An 18057-nucleotide genomic window follows, 5' to 3' on the forward strand; every position below is an offset into this window, starting at 1 on the left:
GCTAGAAAAAAACAAAATCTTAGGCTTCACTCATTTAATTACAATGTCCACAATGAGGAGCCAGCAGCTCTGCTCTATCCTACTTTGTTCAGCCCACACTTGGAGGAGTAAATAATAGTCTGAGAACTTCATTTTAGAATAAACACTGATTACCTAGAGCAAATCCTGGAAGATAAGCAGGATAACGATGGAGATTCAAGACCACATCAGACAAAAATTGATTGAAGAGAATTAGGGATGTTTGAAGCAAACTGTTTTGAATAAGTCGTTAACACTCTCTCTTTTTTCCCCTCTATCTATTAGAATTTAAAATACATTCCTTCTTAGGATACAAAAACATTGATACCCTGCATCAAAACGAACATAAATGGATAATGGGACCTAAATCTAAAAGATCACATCATTTAAAAAAGTTGAAGAAAGTACCTGCCACTAAGCAGCTTACATCTAAAAAGGAGAGAGACAAAACACATTGGGAAGTGATGGCCAGAGAAGAGTATTTGGCTGGAAAGTTATAAGGATGGTAAGGGGAGCCACATTATTGAAGGAACCTGAAGGGGAGGAGAAGACAGTGTGTGAACTCAGTGGAAAAGTAGCTGTGGAGAAGAAGGCCAGTGAGTCTAGTAAATCGTGGCAGGAGCCAGCTGAGACAAAGCAGATGAAATGAAGATGACTAGGAAGATATATCAATCATAGGGAGTATTAACAGTATTATTATTTCCATTTTACAGAAAAATAAGTGAGTCCCTAAAAGGTTCAATGACTTGATCACAAAAATGTCCAAGATAGGATTTGAACCCAAGTCAGCCTGACACTAAATTCACCCCTTAATTCAATATGCCATACAGGCTCATTAGTGCTAACTATATGATTCCATTTGGATTTAAGTCTTTACATTTCTTGTTTCTTAATTTGGCATCACTGCTGCTAAAATGAATGGAAACAGACTATATCTCTAAATTAATACATTATATTACACCTTAAAACAGTTTAAAACTATCTAAAAAAAATGACAAGTATTGGGAGGGATTGGACAAACCTTCCCACTATCTGACATGGTCATCTACTACTTATTTCCTTTATCCCAACCCTTCAAACTATGACAAAAGCCACATTTCACCAACCAATTTGCTTCTTCATGTCATCTAATAATCCATTTCCTTGTTTTCTGGGCAGAAAAAAAATGGATTTTATTTTTTCAAAAGGAAATGAAGAATGAATATGGGGTCCACCATTAACATAGGTGACATTAAGTCAACTGTCTTTAAAAAGTGAGCATAAGGGTTTGAAGTAATTGAGTCAAAATCACAATGTCTGCATCATTTACACTTGCCAACCAATGAATAGTGCTGAAGCCAATTCTAAGGCAATTTCAAAGTTAGCATCACTCTCTGGAGGATTCAGATTTTTAAATTTTGCTCTTCCCTAAATCTTTTCAGCAACCTGCTACTCCTGGAATTGTCCTATATTACACCAGACCTATAAAACATAGAACATTCATCTAGAAGAGAGGAAAAGGGAAGAGAGAACATGGGCTCCACCAAATAGTATTATATTTTTTAAAAAATATTTTTCCCCTTAGGTCATAAATAAGACTGCATAAATAAGATGAATATAAAAATTTTATTAAATCTATTTAAACACAAAAATAACATAATAAACAAGGGCTGTAAAAACTGTATCACTACAGTCCAAACTCTATCTGACACTTTTAAAGAGTTTTTAAACTTACGCAGCTGAAATTGAATATAGATGTTCAATAAACTCAAGAACACAAACTATCTGAGACTTAAAAATTAGACTAAAAAGAGAGACAGAGACAGAGACAGGAGTATTCCTTCACAAAATTGTGGCCAGAAAAATGATTCTTAACTAGTCAAAGAACAGAGGTTATCATAAAAGGTAAACAATTTCAATTATATAAAATTTAAAAGGTTTTGAACAAACACAATTAATGTAATTTAATGTAAGAGAAACAAAAGAGGGAGAGGAGAAACAGGGAGGAAACAGGACATCATATACCTGAAAGAAGTCCAACATCCAAAATAAAAACGATATAAAAGAATTTATTTCCCAAATGATAAGGGGTCAAAGGGTAGGAAAAGTTTTTAAAAGACCCAACTAATTAGCTCATTTAAAAAAAAAAGTTCCATACTACTAACAAGAAAAAAAAAATCAAAACAATTCTGAAGTTTTACCACACACTCATTAAAAATGTCAAAAATGATAAAAGTATGAAAATAAGTGTTGGAAGGGCTATAGGAAGGACTACAAAATTTAATAGGATTATGAAGTTGGCCAACTATTCCAGAAAACAATTTGGAATTATGTAAGAAAAATCTCTAAATAATTCATATCCTTTGATTTCAGGATATATGATCCTATTACCTAGCATATTATCCTAAGAAGGTCAATAAACCAAAATAGTCATAGCAACAAACAAACAACACCAAAAAAGAAAAAAAAAAAAAAAAAAAAAAAAAAACCAGGGAAACTTAGATGAATATGTCAAGGCACAATTTAGAATGACATATTATAGTCAATGACCTATATAGTCATAGCCTCAGAAAAACAGATTGGGAACTTGCAAGGGAGTCTGAGGTTAGCCAAGCCTGACATCACAAATATTGCAAAATCTTAAACAGCAAATGTCAGTGATGAAATAGCAGGCCAAGCATGTGCTTTATGTACTAAATCTACATCACAGAATAAAGGGGAAAATTACATGTTTGTTTTACACAGAAGTAATGAAAAGTGAAATGAATAGAACCAAGAAAAAATCTACACGGTAATAGTAATATTGTTTTAAGAACAACTTGAAGTGAATAAATCATTTTGACTATTATAAATACCCAAATTAATTACAATGGACATATAAATAAAGAAGCTATATACACTTTGAGAAAGAACTGGCAAACAGAAGTTTATATAAAATAATTTTATATTTTATGTATCTTTTATAGATATGTATGTATGTATGTATACATGTATATGTGTGTGTAAAGAGTAAGAAAGTCATGGGTTTTAGGCATGGGTTCAAGAGTTAGCAGTTCTTGTAACTTTCTTGGGCATACAAGGAGATTTAAACTCCTAAATTAAGATTCACAATCTAATGTTTTTGTTAAACTATATTTGCAGTATGTGTATACACACACACACACACACACACACACACACACACACACACACACACACACTCCTAATTTTATATAATAGTAACCACCTTTAGGGTATAAGAGAAGAAAAAAAGAAAAAAATTATATAGTAGTATCATTTAAAAGGAATTGCAAGCTGTACATAACGATTTGCAGTTTCATGTACAATCATCTTTTTTATGATGTGATGTTATGGAAATGTTTGTTTTGTTAATTAAATTAAAAATAAAATAAAATATAAATAAACATAAGGTAAAATCCCTTTATCTTTATAATTTGTATAAAGTACATATTATAAAGACCTTAAGAAAAGAACAGCAGTAGGCTAGACTATGAGTTCAGTGAGACAATTGAGAACTCCTTTATAACCTAGCAGGTTTTAAGGAGTTGGTAGAATTACAATGTGTAAATGAAAGCCATAAAATTGCTAGGGATTCTTATTGAGAAGGCCACCGTATAAATGTGGGCAAAGATTTAGGGTCCAAAGAACACAAAATATCTAGAGATGGAAAGACAGACAGAATAATGATCCAATTTGTGAGAATAAAAGGTGACAAAATCCAAGGTCAGAACAGTCAGATAATTACCATTTATACACTGCTTTAAGTTATGCCAAACGCTCCACATATCTTTTTGGTTTGATCCCATGGCAGTTAATTGCTATTCTTATATCTATATTATATTCTTATACCTGTTTTACAGTGAGGAAACTAAGGCTAAGAGTGGCCTAAGAGATTTGCCAAACACCACCCAGGAAAACTAATGTCTTGGGCCAGATGAGTTCTCTCTAACATTCCCTATTGTGTTACCAATAAAAGAACACCTCTGGCTCAGTACAGGCATGAGAATAGTAGTGTTGGTGGAGATGGAAGCTCAGAAGAAGAAGAAACATCTATAGATATAGATATATTTTCAATGAACTAGTGGGGATGGGATGTGGTATATGCCCAAGAAACAACTCACAAAATATCTGACACTCATCTGACTTTGTCAGGAATGAGCCAGGAAGATTGTATCTGAAACAGCTGATATCATGTCATCTTTTTTTTTTTTTTTACTCACAGAATGAGCTGCTTTCTTAAGAACAATTGAACTGCATTATCACAGAATCTAGCAGCCTGTGTTTTACCTATGTCTTGAATACCAAATCCTTATTTAATAAAAAAAATAACAAAGTACAGAAAACATTAATCTATCAAAAAAGCATTTATTAAACAGCTACTATGTGCCACACACTGTATTAAATATTAGGGAGACAAAAAGAGGCAAAAAAAGATTCCTGCTATCAGGAAATTCATAAGCTAATGGAGCAAGAAGGGAAAGGGACCTGTATGTGCAAAAATGTTTGTGGCAGTCCTTTTTGTAGTGGCCAGAAAATGGGAACTGAATGGTTGCCCATCAACTGGAAAATGGCTGAATCAGTTGTAGTATATGAATGCTATGGAATATTATTGTTCTGTAAGAAAAGACTAGCAGGATGATTTCAGAAAGGCATGGAGAGACTTATGTGAACTGATGCTGAGTGAAATGAGCAGAACCAGAAGATCATCATACACATCAACAACAATACTATGTGATGATCAATTCTGATGAACATGGCTCTCTTCAACAATGAAATGAACCAAATCAGTTCCATTTGTTCAACAAAAAGAGAAGCAGCTACATCAGTGAAAGAACTATGGGAAAAACCACAACATAGCATTTCGACTCCCTCTGTTTTTGTCCACTTGCATTTTTGATTTCCTTCTCAGATTATTTTTACCTTAAGTCTAAGTCTGATTTTTCTTGTGCAACAAAATAACTGTATGGATATGTATACATATATTATATTTAACATGTATGAGTCTACCTGCCATCTAGGGGAGGGGGTGGGGGAAGGAGAGAAAAAGTTGAAAAAGAAGGTTTTGCAAGGGTTGCAAGGGTCAATGTTGAAAAATTACCCATGCATATAACTTGTAAATAAAAAGCTATAATAAATAAATAAATAAAAAGATTTTAAAAAGTGAATGTTGAAAACTTTGCATATATTTTGAAAATAAAAAGCTATTTAAAAATTAAGTTTCCATCACTGAAAACCTTTAAAGAGAGACTAGAAGACTACTTAAAATGCTATAGAAAACAATCCTAAAATATAAGTTTAAATAAACCACATCTGATATAGGATTCCATGATTAGGACTAGATTAGAGGTTACAGTACTTTTTTTTTTTTCAAATGAGAAGGCCAAGAGTTACTCAAAATGGCCCATTCCTACAGATCTGTTTGTGGAGAGCCTGTGTTCAGTATAAAAAGTAACAGCAGTTGACAAACTGATTTCCCTAAAGCATAGATCCAACCATATCATTTACCATCTTCCCCCCCCCCCCCTTAATTAATACTGGAGTGGAAAAAAAAAAAAAAAAAAGACTTTCAAAAATCTCATCTCAAGAAACTTACTTTTTATCAAAGGAGACAATATCTACATAAATATACACAAAATAAATGTAAAGTCTAATTCAGATGTTACCCAATCTATGAAGCCTTTTCTGATCTCTCCAAGTTAAAATGGTTTTCCATGAATCTCCTGCAGTATTTTGGCCCTCTCTGGTATATTTACCCTATTTTTAACAAGAAAGAAAAACAGACAGACATCTCCCTTGAATTTAAGTTACAAAGAGAGTAAGGAGATAACTACTGTCTCTCTTAAATGCCAGATAAGAAAGAGATATTATTTCTATGACTTTCAAAGCAGAGAAAGAATGCTGGCAGTCATAACAATTGTCCAAGCACCCAGAAGTATAAAGGTGTCAGTTGATCAGTGAACTGATGGGGAACATCTCTCCTTCTCATGTTGGGGCCTGCTTTTCTACCCTTTTATCTTTCAGGATTTCAGTAATAAATTGTAGAGAGAGTCTATGTTAAGTAGCTGAAGGTGGGACAGAGAGGAAGGTGATAGATAATTTTCCCTGGGGAAGATTTTTCAACTACCTCTCAAAGAGGATGTGGAAAAGATTTCACTTAATATCTTAAGATACACTAAGTGGGATAATACTGACCAGACAAGTGAAAGCAACTACTGATATTTTCATTGTTTGAAATGACTCATTAGTAACCATACATGCATACATATACTATTTGCATATCTTCATATTTATTGATTCTGTTAAATAAAATTATATATTGAATAATTTTAATATTGAATAAGCAAACAGAATAATTACCATTGGAAAGGAAGTATTCTTCATTTCATTAAATAAAACTTAATGAATTAGGTAAAAGTTCATGCTAATTAATTACCTAAGAAAGAACTTATCCAAACATATCAACCTAGTTTGTTCTAAAGGTGGGGAATTCATAAATTAAATACATAGCAACAAGTCAAGGCTGAGGTTGAGTGACAACCTACAAACAAGTGTGGTCAGACTCTAGACCCCTATAAGCTGTTATATATCAGAATCAAATTCCCAGCTGTCACTTGTGAAAGGGGGGAAGGTCTGGCTTCCTATTAAACCTGTTACATGAAGATTCATGTGTTTGTCAAGGACAAACTGGGTTCAAACTCAGAAATTGTTAGCTATTAAACTATCAATATGATTCACTCAACTCAACAACTAATCAACAATCACTTGTTAAGGAACTATGAAACAGTCAAGCAAGTGTCTTACTTGAAGATCTTATTGTTTGCCATGGGTTTAATTATTATCTCCAGGAAAAGATCTCTACAGCTAGCTCTGATCTTTCCTGCTAGTCCCCAGTTTCCAACTGCTACTGTTCTGAAGTGGACATCCCATATACACATCTCAACCTCACATGTCCAAAGAAAGAACTTTCTTTTTCAAACTTTCCAGTCATCCAGAACAAGACCTTGGAGAAAAGGTCTCATTTTTGACTCCTCATTATCATTCATCTCATATATTAAATCCATTGTCAAATCTTCTTTTTGTACCTTCTTTCATCTTGTACAAATGACAAACTCATTTGGGTTCTTAGCACTTCTTGGCTAATTTATTGCAATAACTTCCTAAATGGTCTCCCTGCTTCAAGTGTCTCCCCACTTCAATCCATCCTCCACAAGGCTGCCAAAACAAATAAAAGCAATCATGTCACTTCCCTACTCAAAAACTCCAATAGCTCCCTATTGCTTCTAGGTTCAAAGAGAAAACCTATTTAGCTTTTAAAGTTCTTTCACAACCTGACTATTCTTTCCCATCCCACTATATATTCCTTCTTCAACGTCACTCTGTGGTTTATCACTGCCATAGAGTACTCCATTTCCTCTGTCCATGCCTTTGTCCTTCCTGGAAGATACTATCCTAGCTTTCTCTTTCAAAATTCCAGGTTCTCTTCAAAATTCAGCACAAATGACACCCTCTGCTAGACTTCTTTATCTATTTCCTCTTTTTTATTCCCCAGCTGTTAAGAGTCTTCATTCACAATATAACCTTGCATGTGCCTTGGATATACCTATATATAGCTTTCTTGTTTCTGCCATTAAAACAAGTTCTCTGAAAGCAGGTACAGGTAATATTCTAATCCTGTTTTGTATCCCCAATACATGGCACAGTTTTTGGCACATAGCAGGCACTCAATAAATACATCATAATAGAGAATTTGCAAGGAAGATTCCCTAAATAGTGCAACAGTTTTGTAATTGTAACCACTGCTAAGATGGGAAAAGGGAAGGGAGTTACAAATTCCAGAAAAATCACCACCTTTTTAGGTCTGAGCCTTTATTCACAATTACCAACATCTCAAACAGTCTCTGTTTAGGAGAGAATGCCAAAAAGTCCCGAAGATCCCTAAAGGTCCAAGCCAATGCCAAGGTTGCCCAAAACATCTTGGATGATGACAGCCTGTATGTAATAAAGTTATCATCACTCTACTGCTCCAGGATACCTGATCTCCAGAGTCTCTCTATGCCTCTGATTGATTTTGATGTTTGCCATTTCATTCTGATCTCACAGTAAGTCAGCCATATACTTCTCCTCCCTATCTTTACAAATTTACAGCCAGAGCTATCACTTGCCCAAAGTCACAAACTCAGTTCAGAAACTGCAGAAAAGGAGAATGCTGCCCTGCCCTACTTTATAGGGCGTTAATGCTTGTTCCACTAACCCACACTGTCCAATAATAGCACATTGGACTTACAGCTTTACCTTTCATCACCTTCTTCAAACTTTCTTCAAAGTTGACAACCCTGGCCACACCAACCATCATCTTTCAAGCCAGAACACACACACACACACACACACACACACACACACACACAATGCTATGGAAAGAATATGAGTATGGCTTGAGAGGCTTTGGGTTAAAATTTCAACTACAATTTACGCACCTACCTCCAAACCCCTGTGTAACCTGGGAAGAATCATTTTAATCTCTGAGGCCTCAGCTTATTCAGCTACATAAAAGATAAGTTGGTCTATGTCACTTTTAAATGTAATTCCAAGGAAATCTTGATTGACTAATATAATTCTGCCAGTTATAGGTTAAGAACACCTTGAGTTTTAAGCTCACTCCTATTCTTCCTATTCTATCTTGGCAAACAGCACAGTCACCAGATCAGTTTCTATTCAGTCTTGGATGGCACCAGGTCTCAATTATAGAACATTTTCTTCTTGTGGCATAAACAACAAATCTTTTTGAAGTCAAGTTTTTCTGCCACCACCAATTCTTTACAAAACATTTTACAGACTTACTATAAAAAGCATGAGACCTACTTAGTACAGGATCAACAAATAAAGTTTTCCTTAAATCCCTGCATCTGCTACCTGAACATTCAACATTTCTGCTGCTTTTTCCTTCCGATGATACAATAAATGATGCAGAGTCAACTCTACAAAGGTAAGGTTCCCTCAAGCCCCCAATCACTTTAATCTCATTTCCCTAGCTAATGCACACTCTGAATGAAGAGCTAAGTGCTATCTTTAGGCCTCAAGAAGTCATGAATCAGCTCCTTCTAAAACTTCTTCCTCCTTGTGGCTCTCATATTGTCACTAGTCAACCTACTCAACAGGAATTCTCCTTAAGCAACAGTACTCCTCAAGAGTACAGTTTTAAGAAATAAAAGATTTATTAATGAAGAGACATCCCTCTGTGATTCCCCACAGCACATCTAGAACCTCTCATTCCTTTTCACAGGAGTTCACATTTCTACACAAATTAGTGAACAAAGTTTAATGCCCTATTAAAACTTTATATTATACTAAAACGTCTTGGGACACCCCATTATACACTCCCAGTCGTCAGGATGCATTCTAATTGTAATGCCAGAGAAAACTGAGCAAGACAGAGATTAGAGAACAATTTAATAGTTTATTAAATGTTGAGATATACTAGCTCAATGGATCTATGTTTGGTCCCAGGGCTGGACGATACTATCATCTCAAAGAATCCAGCATAGAGCATTAAACAGCAAGACTCTTTCATAGGATAACAAGAACAATGACATAATGGAAGAGGTACCAGGATGGGGATAACCTAATGGGGGAAGGCACCTAGGATGACACAATGGAGGGATGTACTGGAGAGGTTACTGATATTTTAATGATGTCTAGAATGGATAGACCTTTATTCTGTCAAACATTAATTATTATTATAGCCTAAAGATATAAAACCTTTATCTCATCAAGAGGGAAAAGTTATAACCTGAGGCAGAGTAATTAAATAGGACAATTGGGGAAATAGAACATAAATAGGGAACTGTGGCACAACATTATTAAATCAGGAAGCATTTATTAAGCACCTACTATGTGCCAGGTTCTGTTTGTGTGGTTCAGAAATGGTGAGGGGTCACCGTTTGATAAAAAAAAAAAAAAAAAAAGCTGAAGAGATCTCTAGAAGCAAAGCAAAGTTTATTATGCATTCTCCAGAGAAGGGCATCCCACCCTTCAAGCAGACAATGGAAGGGAGGAAGCACCTCAGGGACAGGGTCAACACATGGTCAAGTAAACACTGGTCAAGTAAATCCCTAAGGCAAATACCCCCTAATGACCCTCATCCTCATTGGTTGAGGATCTTACATTCTAAACTCAGGAACTACCCAAGAAATTGAACTTGACCAACAAGTACGTAGTTGCCCATATTTGGCTGAAATAGGGAGAAAATGACGTCATGGGAGGATAGCAGGAAGGGGACTTACGTATGCCCTTAACTCAAGGCTTAAAGTCCTTCAGGCTTACTAAAACTCTGAAATAGATGAAGCCTTACTTGATTTTCACAACTGTCTTGAAAGATCTCACCTCACTCATGTTCAAGGAACAAGAAAAAAATGAAACAACTTCAGTACTCAAGAAGTGCTATTGGACAAGTAGAATACAACATGACCACACAGAATTGCATATAAAACATACACAATAAATACAATAATGAATGGGATAAGGGGAAAGGACTAGCAATTTGGAGAAGGGAGCAAGAAAGACTTCCTGATGTTATTGTTCTGTAAGAAATGACCAGCAGGATGAATACAGAGAGGACTGGCGAGACTTACATGAACTGATGCTAAGTGAAATGAGCAGAACCAGAAGATCATTATATACCTGAACAACGATACTGTACAAGGATGGAAGTGGATCTCTTCGATAAAGAGAGCTAATTCAGTTTCAATTGATCAAGGATGGACAAAAGCAGCTACACCCAAAGAAAGAACACTGGGATATGAATATAAACTGCTTGCATTTTTGTTTTTCTTCCCGGGTTATTTCTACCTTCTAAATCCAATTCTCCCTGTGCAATAAGAGAATTGTTCGATTCTGCACACATATATTGTATCTAGGATATACTGTAACCTACTTAACATGTAAAGGACTGCTTGCCATCTGAGGGAGGGGGTGGAGGGAGGGAGGGGAAAAATCGGAAGAGAAGTGAGTGCAAGGGATAATGCTGTAAAAAATTACCCTGGCATGGGTTCTGTCAATAAAAAATTATTAAAAAAGAAAAAAGAAAAGAAAAGAAAAGAAAGGCTTCCTAGTTTTAACTGAAATAAGTGATTTTAAGATGCAGAGATGAGGACAATCCATCATGGAAAATAGTGCAAAGGTAAGGTGGTCCAGGGATATTATAGCTAAGGATCAACAAAATAATCTGGCAAACCACAGAGTGAAGAAAGGGAGAAATGTGCAATAAGCCTAGAAAGATAAGTTGGGGCTTGAAAAGACTAATAGAGGAGTTTATATTGATCATAAAAGTAATAAAGAAGGAGCCACTGATATTTATTACTCAGAGAATGAATATTTAGAAGCTTTAGTGGTGAATGAACTAATTTTTCACGTTAAAATACTGAAAAGCATCTTGCTTAAAATTAAGTAAATGTTAGGAAAGAAGTAGCAACATGAAGGAAATGAGTTAGAAATCTCCTGACAACAAATATATGGAAAGATTTTTTCTTCCAATGCTCTCCCCAACTCCCAATACTCCAAATTGAGACTGACTTCTCTATAAATTATCAAAGAGAATGGAATGAACATAGACCCAAGAGGTAACCCAAGAGAACAGACCCTATAGGCACGTCACTGAGAGTGGAATAGTCAAGGATCATGAAGAGAGTTTTTAACTACAGGATTTCAAACTTGCCAACACATTTCAGGGGTCTCTATGTTGTCTTAACATTAGATTATAAAGGATTAGGAAGCTAAAAACAAATAAAAGCAATTATTTGAGATTTGCTTTTGTATCTTTCCTTTTACAATGATATAAATATGAAGAACCAAGTAAAACTGTAGCTGACTATGATGCTGACATAAGGATCCAGGACTAATACCATGTTAGAAACCAATTATACCCTACAATGCTATTATTGTGTACAGTTGGGAGAAGGATAACAGGAGTCAAGAGAGGAGAATTCTATTCCCAGCTCAGGTACTAACCTATGCGACCTTGGACAGGTCTTGATCTTTCCCCAGGTCATTCTTTCTTTATCTATAGAACAAGAAAGTATTCCATATTCCCTATCAATTGGGGAATAAATAAATAATAAATAATAAATAAATAAACTATGGTATGTGAATGTAATGAAATAGTATTGTAAGGAATGAGAAGAGATGATTTCAAATAATCCTGGAAAGCAGAAAGTGATGCAAAAAAAAAAAAAAAAAAGAAGCAAATCCCCAGAGAATTTATACAATGACAACATTGTAAAGAAAAACCACTCTGAAAGACTGAAAACCAAAGCAAAGAACAACCATATCCCCAAAAGACCGTGAGCAAGCATGTTACTCTTTGGAGATACACATTTTTGGACATAGCTACTCTGGATGTTTTACTCGATTATGCTCATTTGTTCCAAGGTGCTTTCTTTCTATTTTTATTGGGGAAAGAAGAATGGCAATGGTGATGCTTTAAAAAAAGAAAGAAAGAAATTAAATAAAAACAAGAGGAACACTGAAATATTTTTAGAAGCAAATCAGAAGGAAATAGAAACTAGAAGAAAAGTTAAGTCATGGGTAGAAATCATGTGTTCTTCCACAGAAATGCTTCTCATGCAAATCTCTTTTTTGTCTTCTTGGTACATGGAATTTGGGGAGTGTTTGTAAAATTAAGAGTAAGAAATTTTCCTCCCAATTTTCTCCTAGCTTCATAATTCTATGACTAAATGAGCCACATTAAAAATGAAATTGTATTGGCTTCCCTGCTTTCCTTCAAGTCTCAGCTAAAAACCCACCTTCTCTAAGCCTTTCCCAATCTCCCTCAATGTTGTACTTTCTCCTTCAGGTGCTCACCAATTTACCATGAATATAATTTGTTTATACAGAGTTGTTCAAACTCTGCTCCTCCTTTAAACTGGGAGATCCCAAAGAGCAGGGCCTATCTTTGTACCCCCCAATACTTAATCCAGGGGTCCTCAAACTTTTTAAATAGGGGGCCAGTTCACTGTCCCTCAGACTATTGGAGGGCCAGACTATAGGAAAAACAAAAACTTTGTTTTGTGGGCCTTTAAAATAAAGAAACTTCATAGTCCTGGGTGAGGGGGATAATCGTTCTCAGCTGCTGCATCTGGCCCGTGGTCCATAGTTTGAGGACCCCTGACTTAATCAATGTTTGCTGTCTTGACTATCTGCATTTGGAAAAAAACCAGTTTCATATGGAAAAACAAAAGGTCAAGAATTTCAAGGGAATTAATGAAAAAAAAAAATCAAATGAAGGTGGCCTAGCTGTACCAGATCTAAAATTATATTATAAAGCAGCAGTTACTAAAACCATCTGGTATTGGGTAAGAAATAGACTAGTTGATCAATGGAATAGGTTAGATTCAAAGGAGAAAATAGCCAATAACTTTAATAATCTAGTGTTTCACAAACCCAAAGACCCCAGTTTTGGGGATAAGAATGCATTATTTGACAAAAATTGCTGAGAAAATTGGAAATTAATATGGCAGAAACTAGGCATTGACCCACACTTAACACTGTACACCAAAGTCAAAATGGGTTCATGACCTAGGCATAAAGAATGAGATTATAAATAAATTGGAAGAGCATAGGATAGTTTACTTCTCAGACCTGTGGAGGAGGAAGGAATTTATGACCAAAGAAGAACTAGAGATCACTATTGACCACAAAATAAAAAATTTTGACTATATCAAATTGAAAAGTTGTTGTACAAACAAAACAAATGCAGACAAGATTAGAAGGGAAACAATAAACTGGGAAAACATTTTTACAATCACAGGTTCTGATAAAGGCCTCATTTCCAAAATACATAGAGAATTGACTCTGACTCTAATTTATAAGAAATCAAGCCATTCTCCAATTGATAAATGGTCAAAGGATATGAACAATTTTCAGATGAAGAAATTAAAACTATTTATAGACATATGAAAATATGCTCCAAATCATTATTAATCAGAGAAATGCAAATTAAGACAATTCTGAGATACCACTATACACCTGTCAGATTGGCTAGAATGACAGGGAAAGATAATGCAGAATGTTGGAGGGGATGTGGGAAAACTGGGACACTGATACATTGTTGGTGGAATTGTGAATACATCCAGCCATTCTGGAGAGTGATTTGGAACTATGCTCAAAAAGTTATCAAACTGTGCCTACCCTTTGATCCAGCAGTGTTACTACTGGGCTTATATCCCAAAGAGATACTAAAGAAGGGAAAGGGACCTGTATGTGCCAAAATGTTCATGGCGGCCCTGTTTGTAGTAGAAACTGGAAAGTAAATGGATGCCCATCAATTGAAGAATGGTTGAGTAAATTGTGGTATATGAATGTTATGGAATATTATTGTTCTGTAAGGAATGACCAACAGAATGAATACAGAGAGGACTGGCAAGACTTACATGAACTGATGCTAAGTGAAATGAGCAGAACCAGGAGATCATTATACACTTCGACAATGATACTGTTTGAGAATGTAGTCTGATGGAAGTGGATCTCTTCGATAAAGAGAGCTAATTCAGTTTCAATTGATCAAGGATGGACAGAAGCAGCTACACCCAAAGAAAGAACACTGGGAAATGAATATAAACTGCTTGCATTTTTGTTTTTCTTCCCAGGTTATTTCTACCTTCTAAATCCAATTCTCCCTGTGCAACAAGAGAACTGTTTGGTTCTGCACACATATATTGTATCTAGGATATACTGTAACCTATTTAACATATAAAGGACTGCTTGCCATCTGGGAGAGGGGATGGAAGGAGGGAGGGGAAAAATCGGAACAGAAGTGAGTGCAAGGGATAATGCTGTAAAAAATTACCCTGGCATGGGTTCTGTCAATAAAAAGTTATTAAAAAAAATAAAAGGAAAAAACCAGTAAGATTATCTTCACTGTTATCTTCTACCAAAACTCTTTACTCCTTCAGCCCACTAAGCTTTTTACTGAGTAGAATCAATAATAATTTATAATGGCCATAGTTACATCAGCTGCCTAGCTTTAGAGCCTTCCAATTCCTGAAGCAATCGGCACTCCAAATCAGCAACTCTTACTTTAAAAGCCATGCCTGTACTGATTACATCTGGAATTAGAAAACTTTTAAAATAGATTGTTAAGATACAGGCACTGTTCTGGGATAGAGCACAATTTCCACTTAAGAAATCTAAACAGGATTTACACTTAGAGAAGGGTTTTTAAGCTTAAGAATCAAGTGCACTAAATGTGTCTTCACCTAATTAGAAGCAGAGCTCAGAAGATTATATGTAGATTTAATACTAAAAGGAACCTCAGTTACTGGTTTTAACATCCCTCATTTGACAGATGAAACTGAGGGAAACCCAGAAAGGTTAATGAAGTTATGCTCACCAGAAATTTTTATTACTTTTATGTCTGTAAATAGTAGCAAGGATTCATACTTATCTAAAATTTTACCTGGATATCCCCCAAAATTATATATTAAACATGAATGCTGTAGGTTAAAAGAGAAGTGAAACTAGATTAAGTTTACATGATGGCAATTTACTGAGAATTAGGAAAAGGATAAGAATGAAACTAGAAATGACTATTCTCGGCTACTTTCTTCACAAGCCCTTTTCTCAGCATTTAAGGATGGGTTTCAACCTCTTACTTTTTTTTTTTAACATTTCACAATCACAGACTAAACATGGGCAAATTGTAATTCACTCATCAAAGCAATAGATATGAAATTGGGACTATGAAAAATTTTCTAATGTCCTTGCTCCAGTCTCAGAACAGTTTTTTGGTTTCTTTTTTAAGAATGGATAGGATAGATTTGGCATGCTCTGGTTCACGGGATCACATAGAGTTGGACGTGACTGAATGACAATAACAGCGCATTCTACACTCTAAGAAAAAACATATTCTTGTCTTTTCTTCCTTCAAACACTTTTAACCAATTTCTAGTACAGGAAAAAAATAGAGATGTAGTAGTCATAAGTAAGAGTCAAAATATAAAGGCTGCATTAATGATACAAGCCCGCACAAATAGCAGGCAAATGAGTGGACTTGATGATATTGGTGGGCTGACCAAACTGGTCTTCTTTGGGTGTTTGCAACTGAAAACAGAAATATCTTTTGTCCTGAGGAGGCCTCCATCTTGCCGGGTGACCTTAGATATGTCCGCAGTACTCATTTGTTTTATGAGGGGCTGTACAAGATGCTCTCAAATCCTTCAGTGTAAGGCTATACTGCATGTGTGGAATGTACATGCTGTCTCTGCCTTTTCTCCCCATCATCCTAGAGCTTCTTGAGTTAAGAGAGCTCTTAGATACTGAATTCTATTAATGAACTTTTTTTTTTTTAAATGAGGTTCCACTAGCTTCCGGACTAAAATCTCTTACACATAGCCTTTCCTACTCTGCCTTCCCATACTAGTGATTAGCTCGTTTATTCTGTCTTGTTTGTAGGTCATAGTTTGTATGCTGTTTCCCCCACCGGATGGTGAGGTCCCTTAAGGGCAGAAGATAAGTTTTGCTTTTCTTGGTATCCTTGGCCGGACGAGTGAGTGAGTGTGTGTATGTGTGCATATGACTACATATATAGTCAGCTATCGCTATAAAAACATACATGTGATGTATGCAGAAAGTAAATGTCAAATGTGCATATGCCCACATAGCTCTATACTCACACACACATACAAACCTATATACACACTCCTACACCTACACATATCTCTACATATGCAATGTGTATATAAACATGCACAGCCATACATACACATTTATACACATATGCAGCAGGTGCTGAATGACTGATGCCTAAGAGCATACAGACACACACACGTGTGTAGCAGCCGAGGATGTCCGAGCTCTGGGGTGACCCCTCCCCCACCCCCACACCCGCTTTCCCAGGACGGGAAGGAGTGGCTAGGGGCGGGGCTGCAGTCACGGTGGGGGGGCAGGAATAGGGAGGGGAAGGAACCGGAGCGGGGGTCGGAGAAGTCACCAGAGCCAAGCCTTGAGGCCTCAACAGCCGGGCACCCCGAGGGGCCTAGGGACAAAGGGGCAGGAGCGGCGCGGGCGGGGCGGGGGCACGGCAGCTGCTACTCACAACAAGAAGCTCATGTCGGACGCGGCGGGGGCGCGGCGGCACCGGCAACGGGGCAGAGTCGGGGCGGCAGCACCGGGCCGTGGCTTGGGCTCGGCTCGTTCCCGATGCGGGGAGCGGAGAGAGCGCGGCCCGAGTCCCTCAGGGGAGGGGGCGGAGGCGGAGGAGAAGAAGGAGGAGGGGCCGTTGGCTCCAATTGCCTCTGCCGCGGCCGCCTCCTTCTGTCCTTCCCGGCTTCCTTCCCAGTCGCCGCTGGCTAGCCCCGCCTCCTAAGCAGCTCTCGCGAGATCTCACGAGAGGCCGTGCGCCCCTATCGCATCGCCCCCAACCTTTCCGAGGCCCCGTCCCTTATCTTCCCGGAAGGCGGGACCAGAGGACTATTTGGAAGTGAGGCCGGCTCAAAATTGGAATGGGGGCGTGGTTAGAGAAGGAAGGACCCGCCCCGTGATCTCATTGGACTAGAGGGAAAAATTGGAGAAGCCTGGGACACAGCCAAAGCAAAGGCACCAAAGTGGGTAGTGGCTGCTAGGCGGAGGGCCACAGCCGGGCCTTTGAGAGCCTCTGATTAAATGTTCCAGGTGCGTTTTATATTCCGGAGATTCTGCAAATGCGGAAAATTAGGATTGATTTTTTTGTTTTGTCGATTGTTTAGGCTTAAAGCGATGGAGAAAATTTTAATGATGCAGATCATACTTCAAAGTGATTTGCAGAAACATTTTATTTTTCAGAGAGCATAAGCCTGTCACTGGGTATGAAGAATAGCCAGTATTTACATAGGTAATAAAGCTTTGCAAATAGTAGTTGATTTGATTCTCTCCTTTTTCGAGGGAGATGCTGTCGTCCCCATTTTTCAGATGAGAAAATAGACAGGCAATAGTCCCACAGTCACACCACTGGTGAGTGTCAGGCAAAATTTGAACTCAGATCTCTGGGGCTCCATTCCGCCTAGGTTCTGAGGAATCATCAGGAACTTGTCC

General features: G+C 37.0%; 1 protein-coding gene across 1 annotated transcript in view; it reads right to left on the minus strand.

Annotated features, from left to right (window-relative positions):
- The window catches only part of MOB1B (MOB kinase activator 1B), a 61644-nt gene extending 44302 nt beyond the window's left edge, over window positions 1-17342 (minus strand). Inside the window, 1 exon segment of the mRNA XM_051966964.1 lies at window positions 17084-17342. Coding sequence (XP_051822924.1) covers window positions 17084-17097 — 14 coding nt within the window. The 5' untranslated portion in view covers window positions 17098-17342.
- Between the last annotated feature and the right edge of the window lie 715 nt (window positions 17343-18057).

The sequence above is a fragment of the Antechinus flavipes genome, chromosome 6, assembly GCF_016432865.1.
Source record: "Antechinus flavipes isolate AdamAnt ecotype Samford, QLD, Australia chromosome 6, AdamAnt_v2, whole genome shotgun sequence".
NCBI classification, from domain to species: Eukaryota; Metazoa; Chordata; class Mammalia; order Dasyuromorphia; family Dasyuridae; genus Antechinus; species Antechinus flavipes.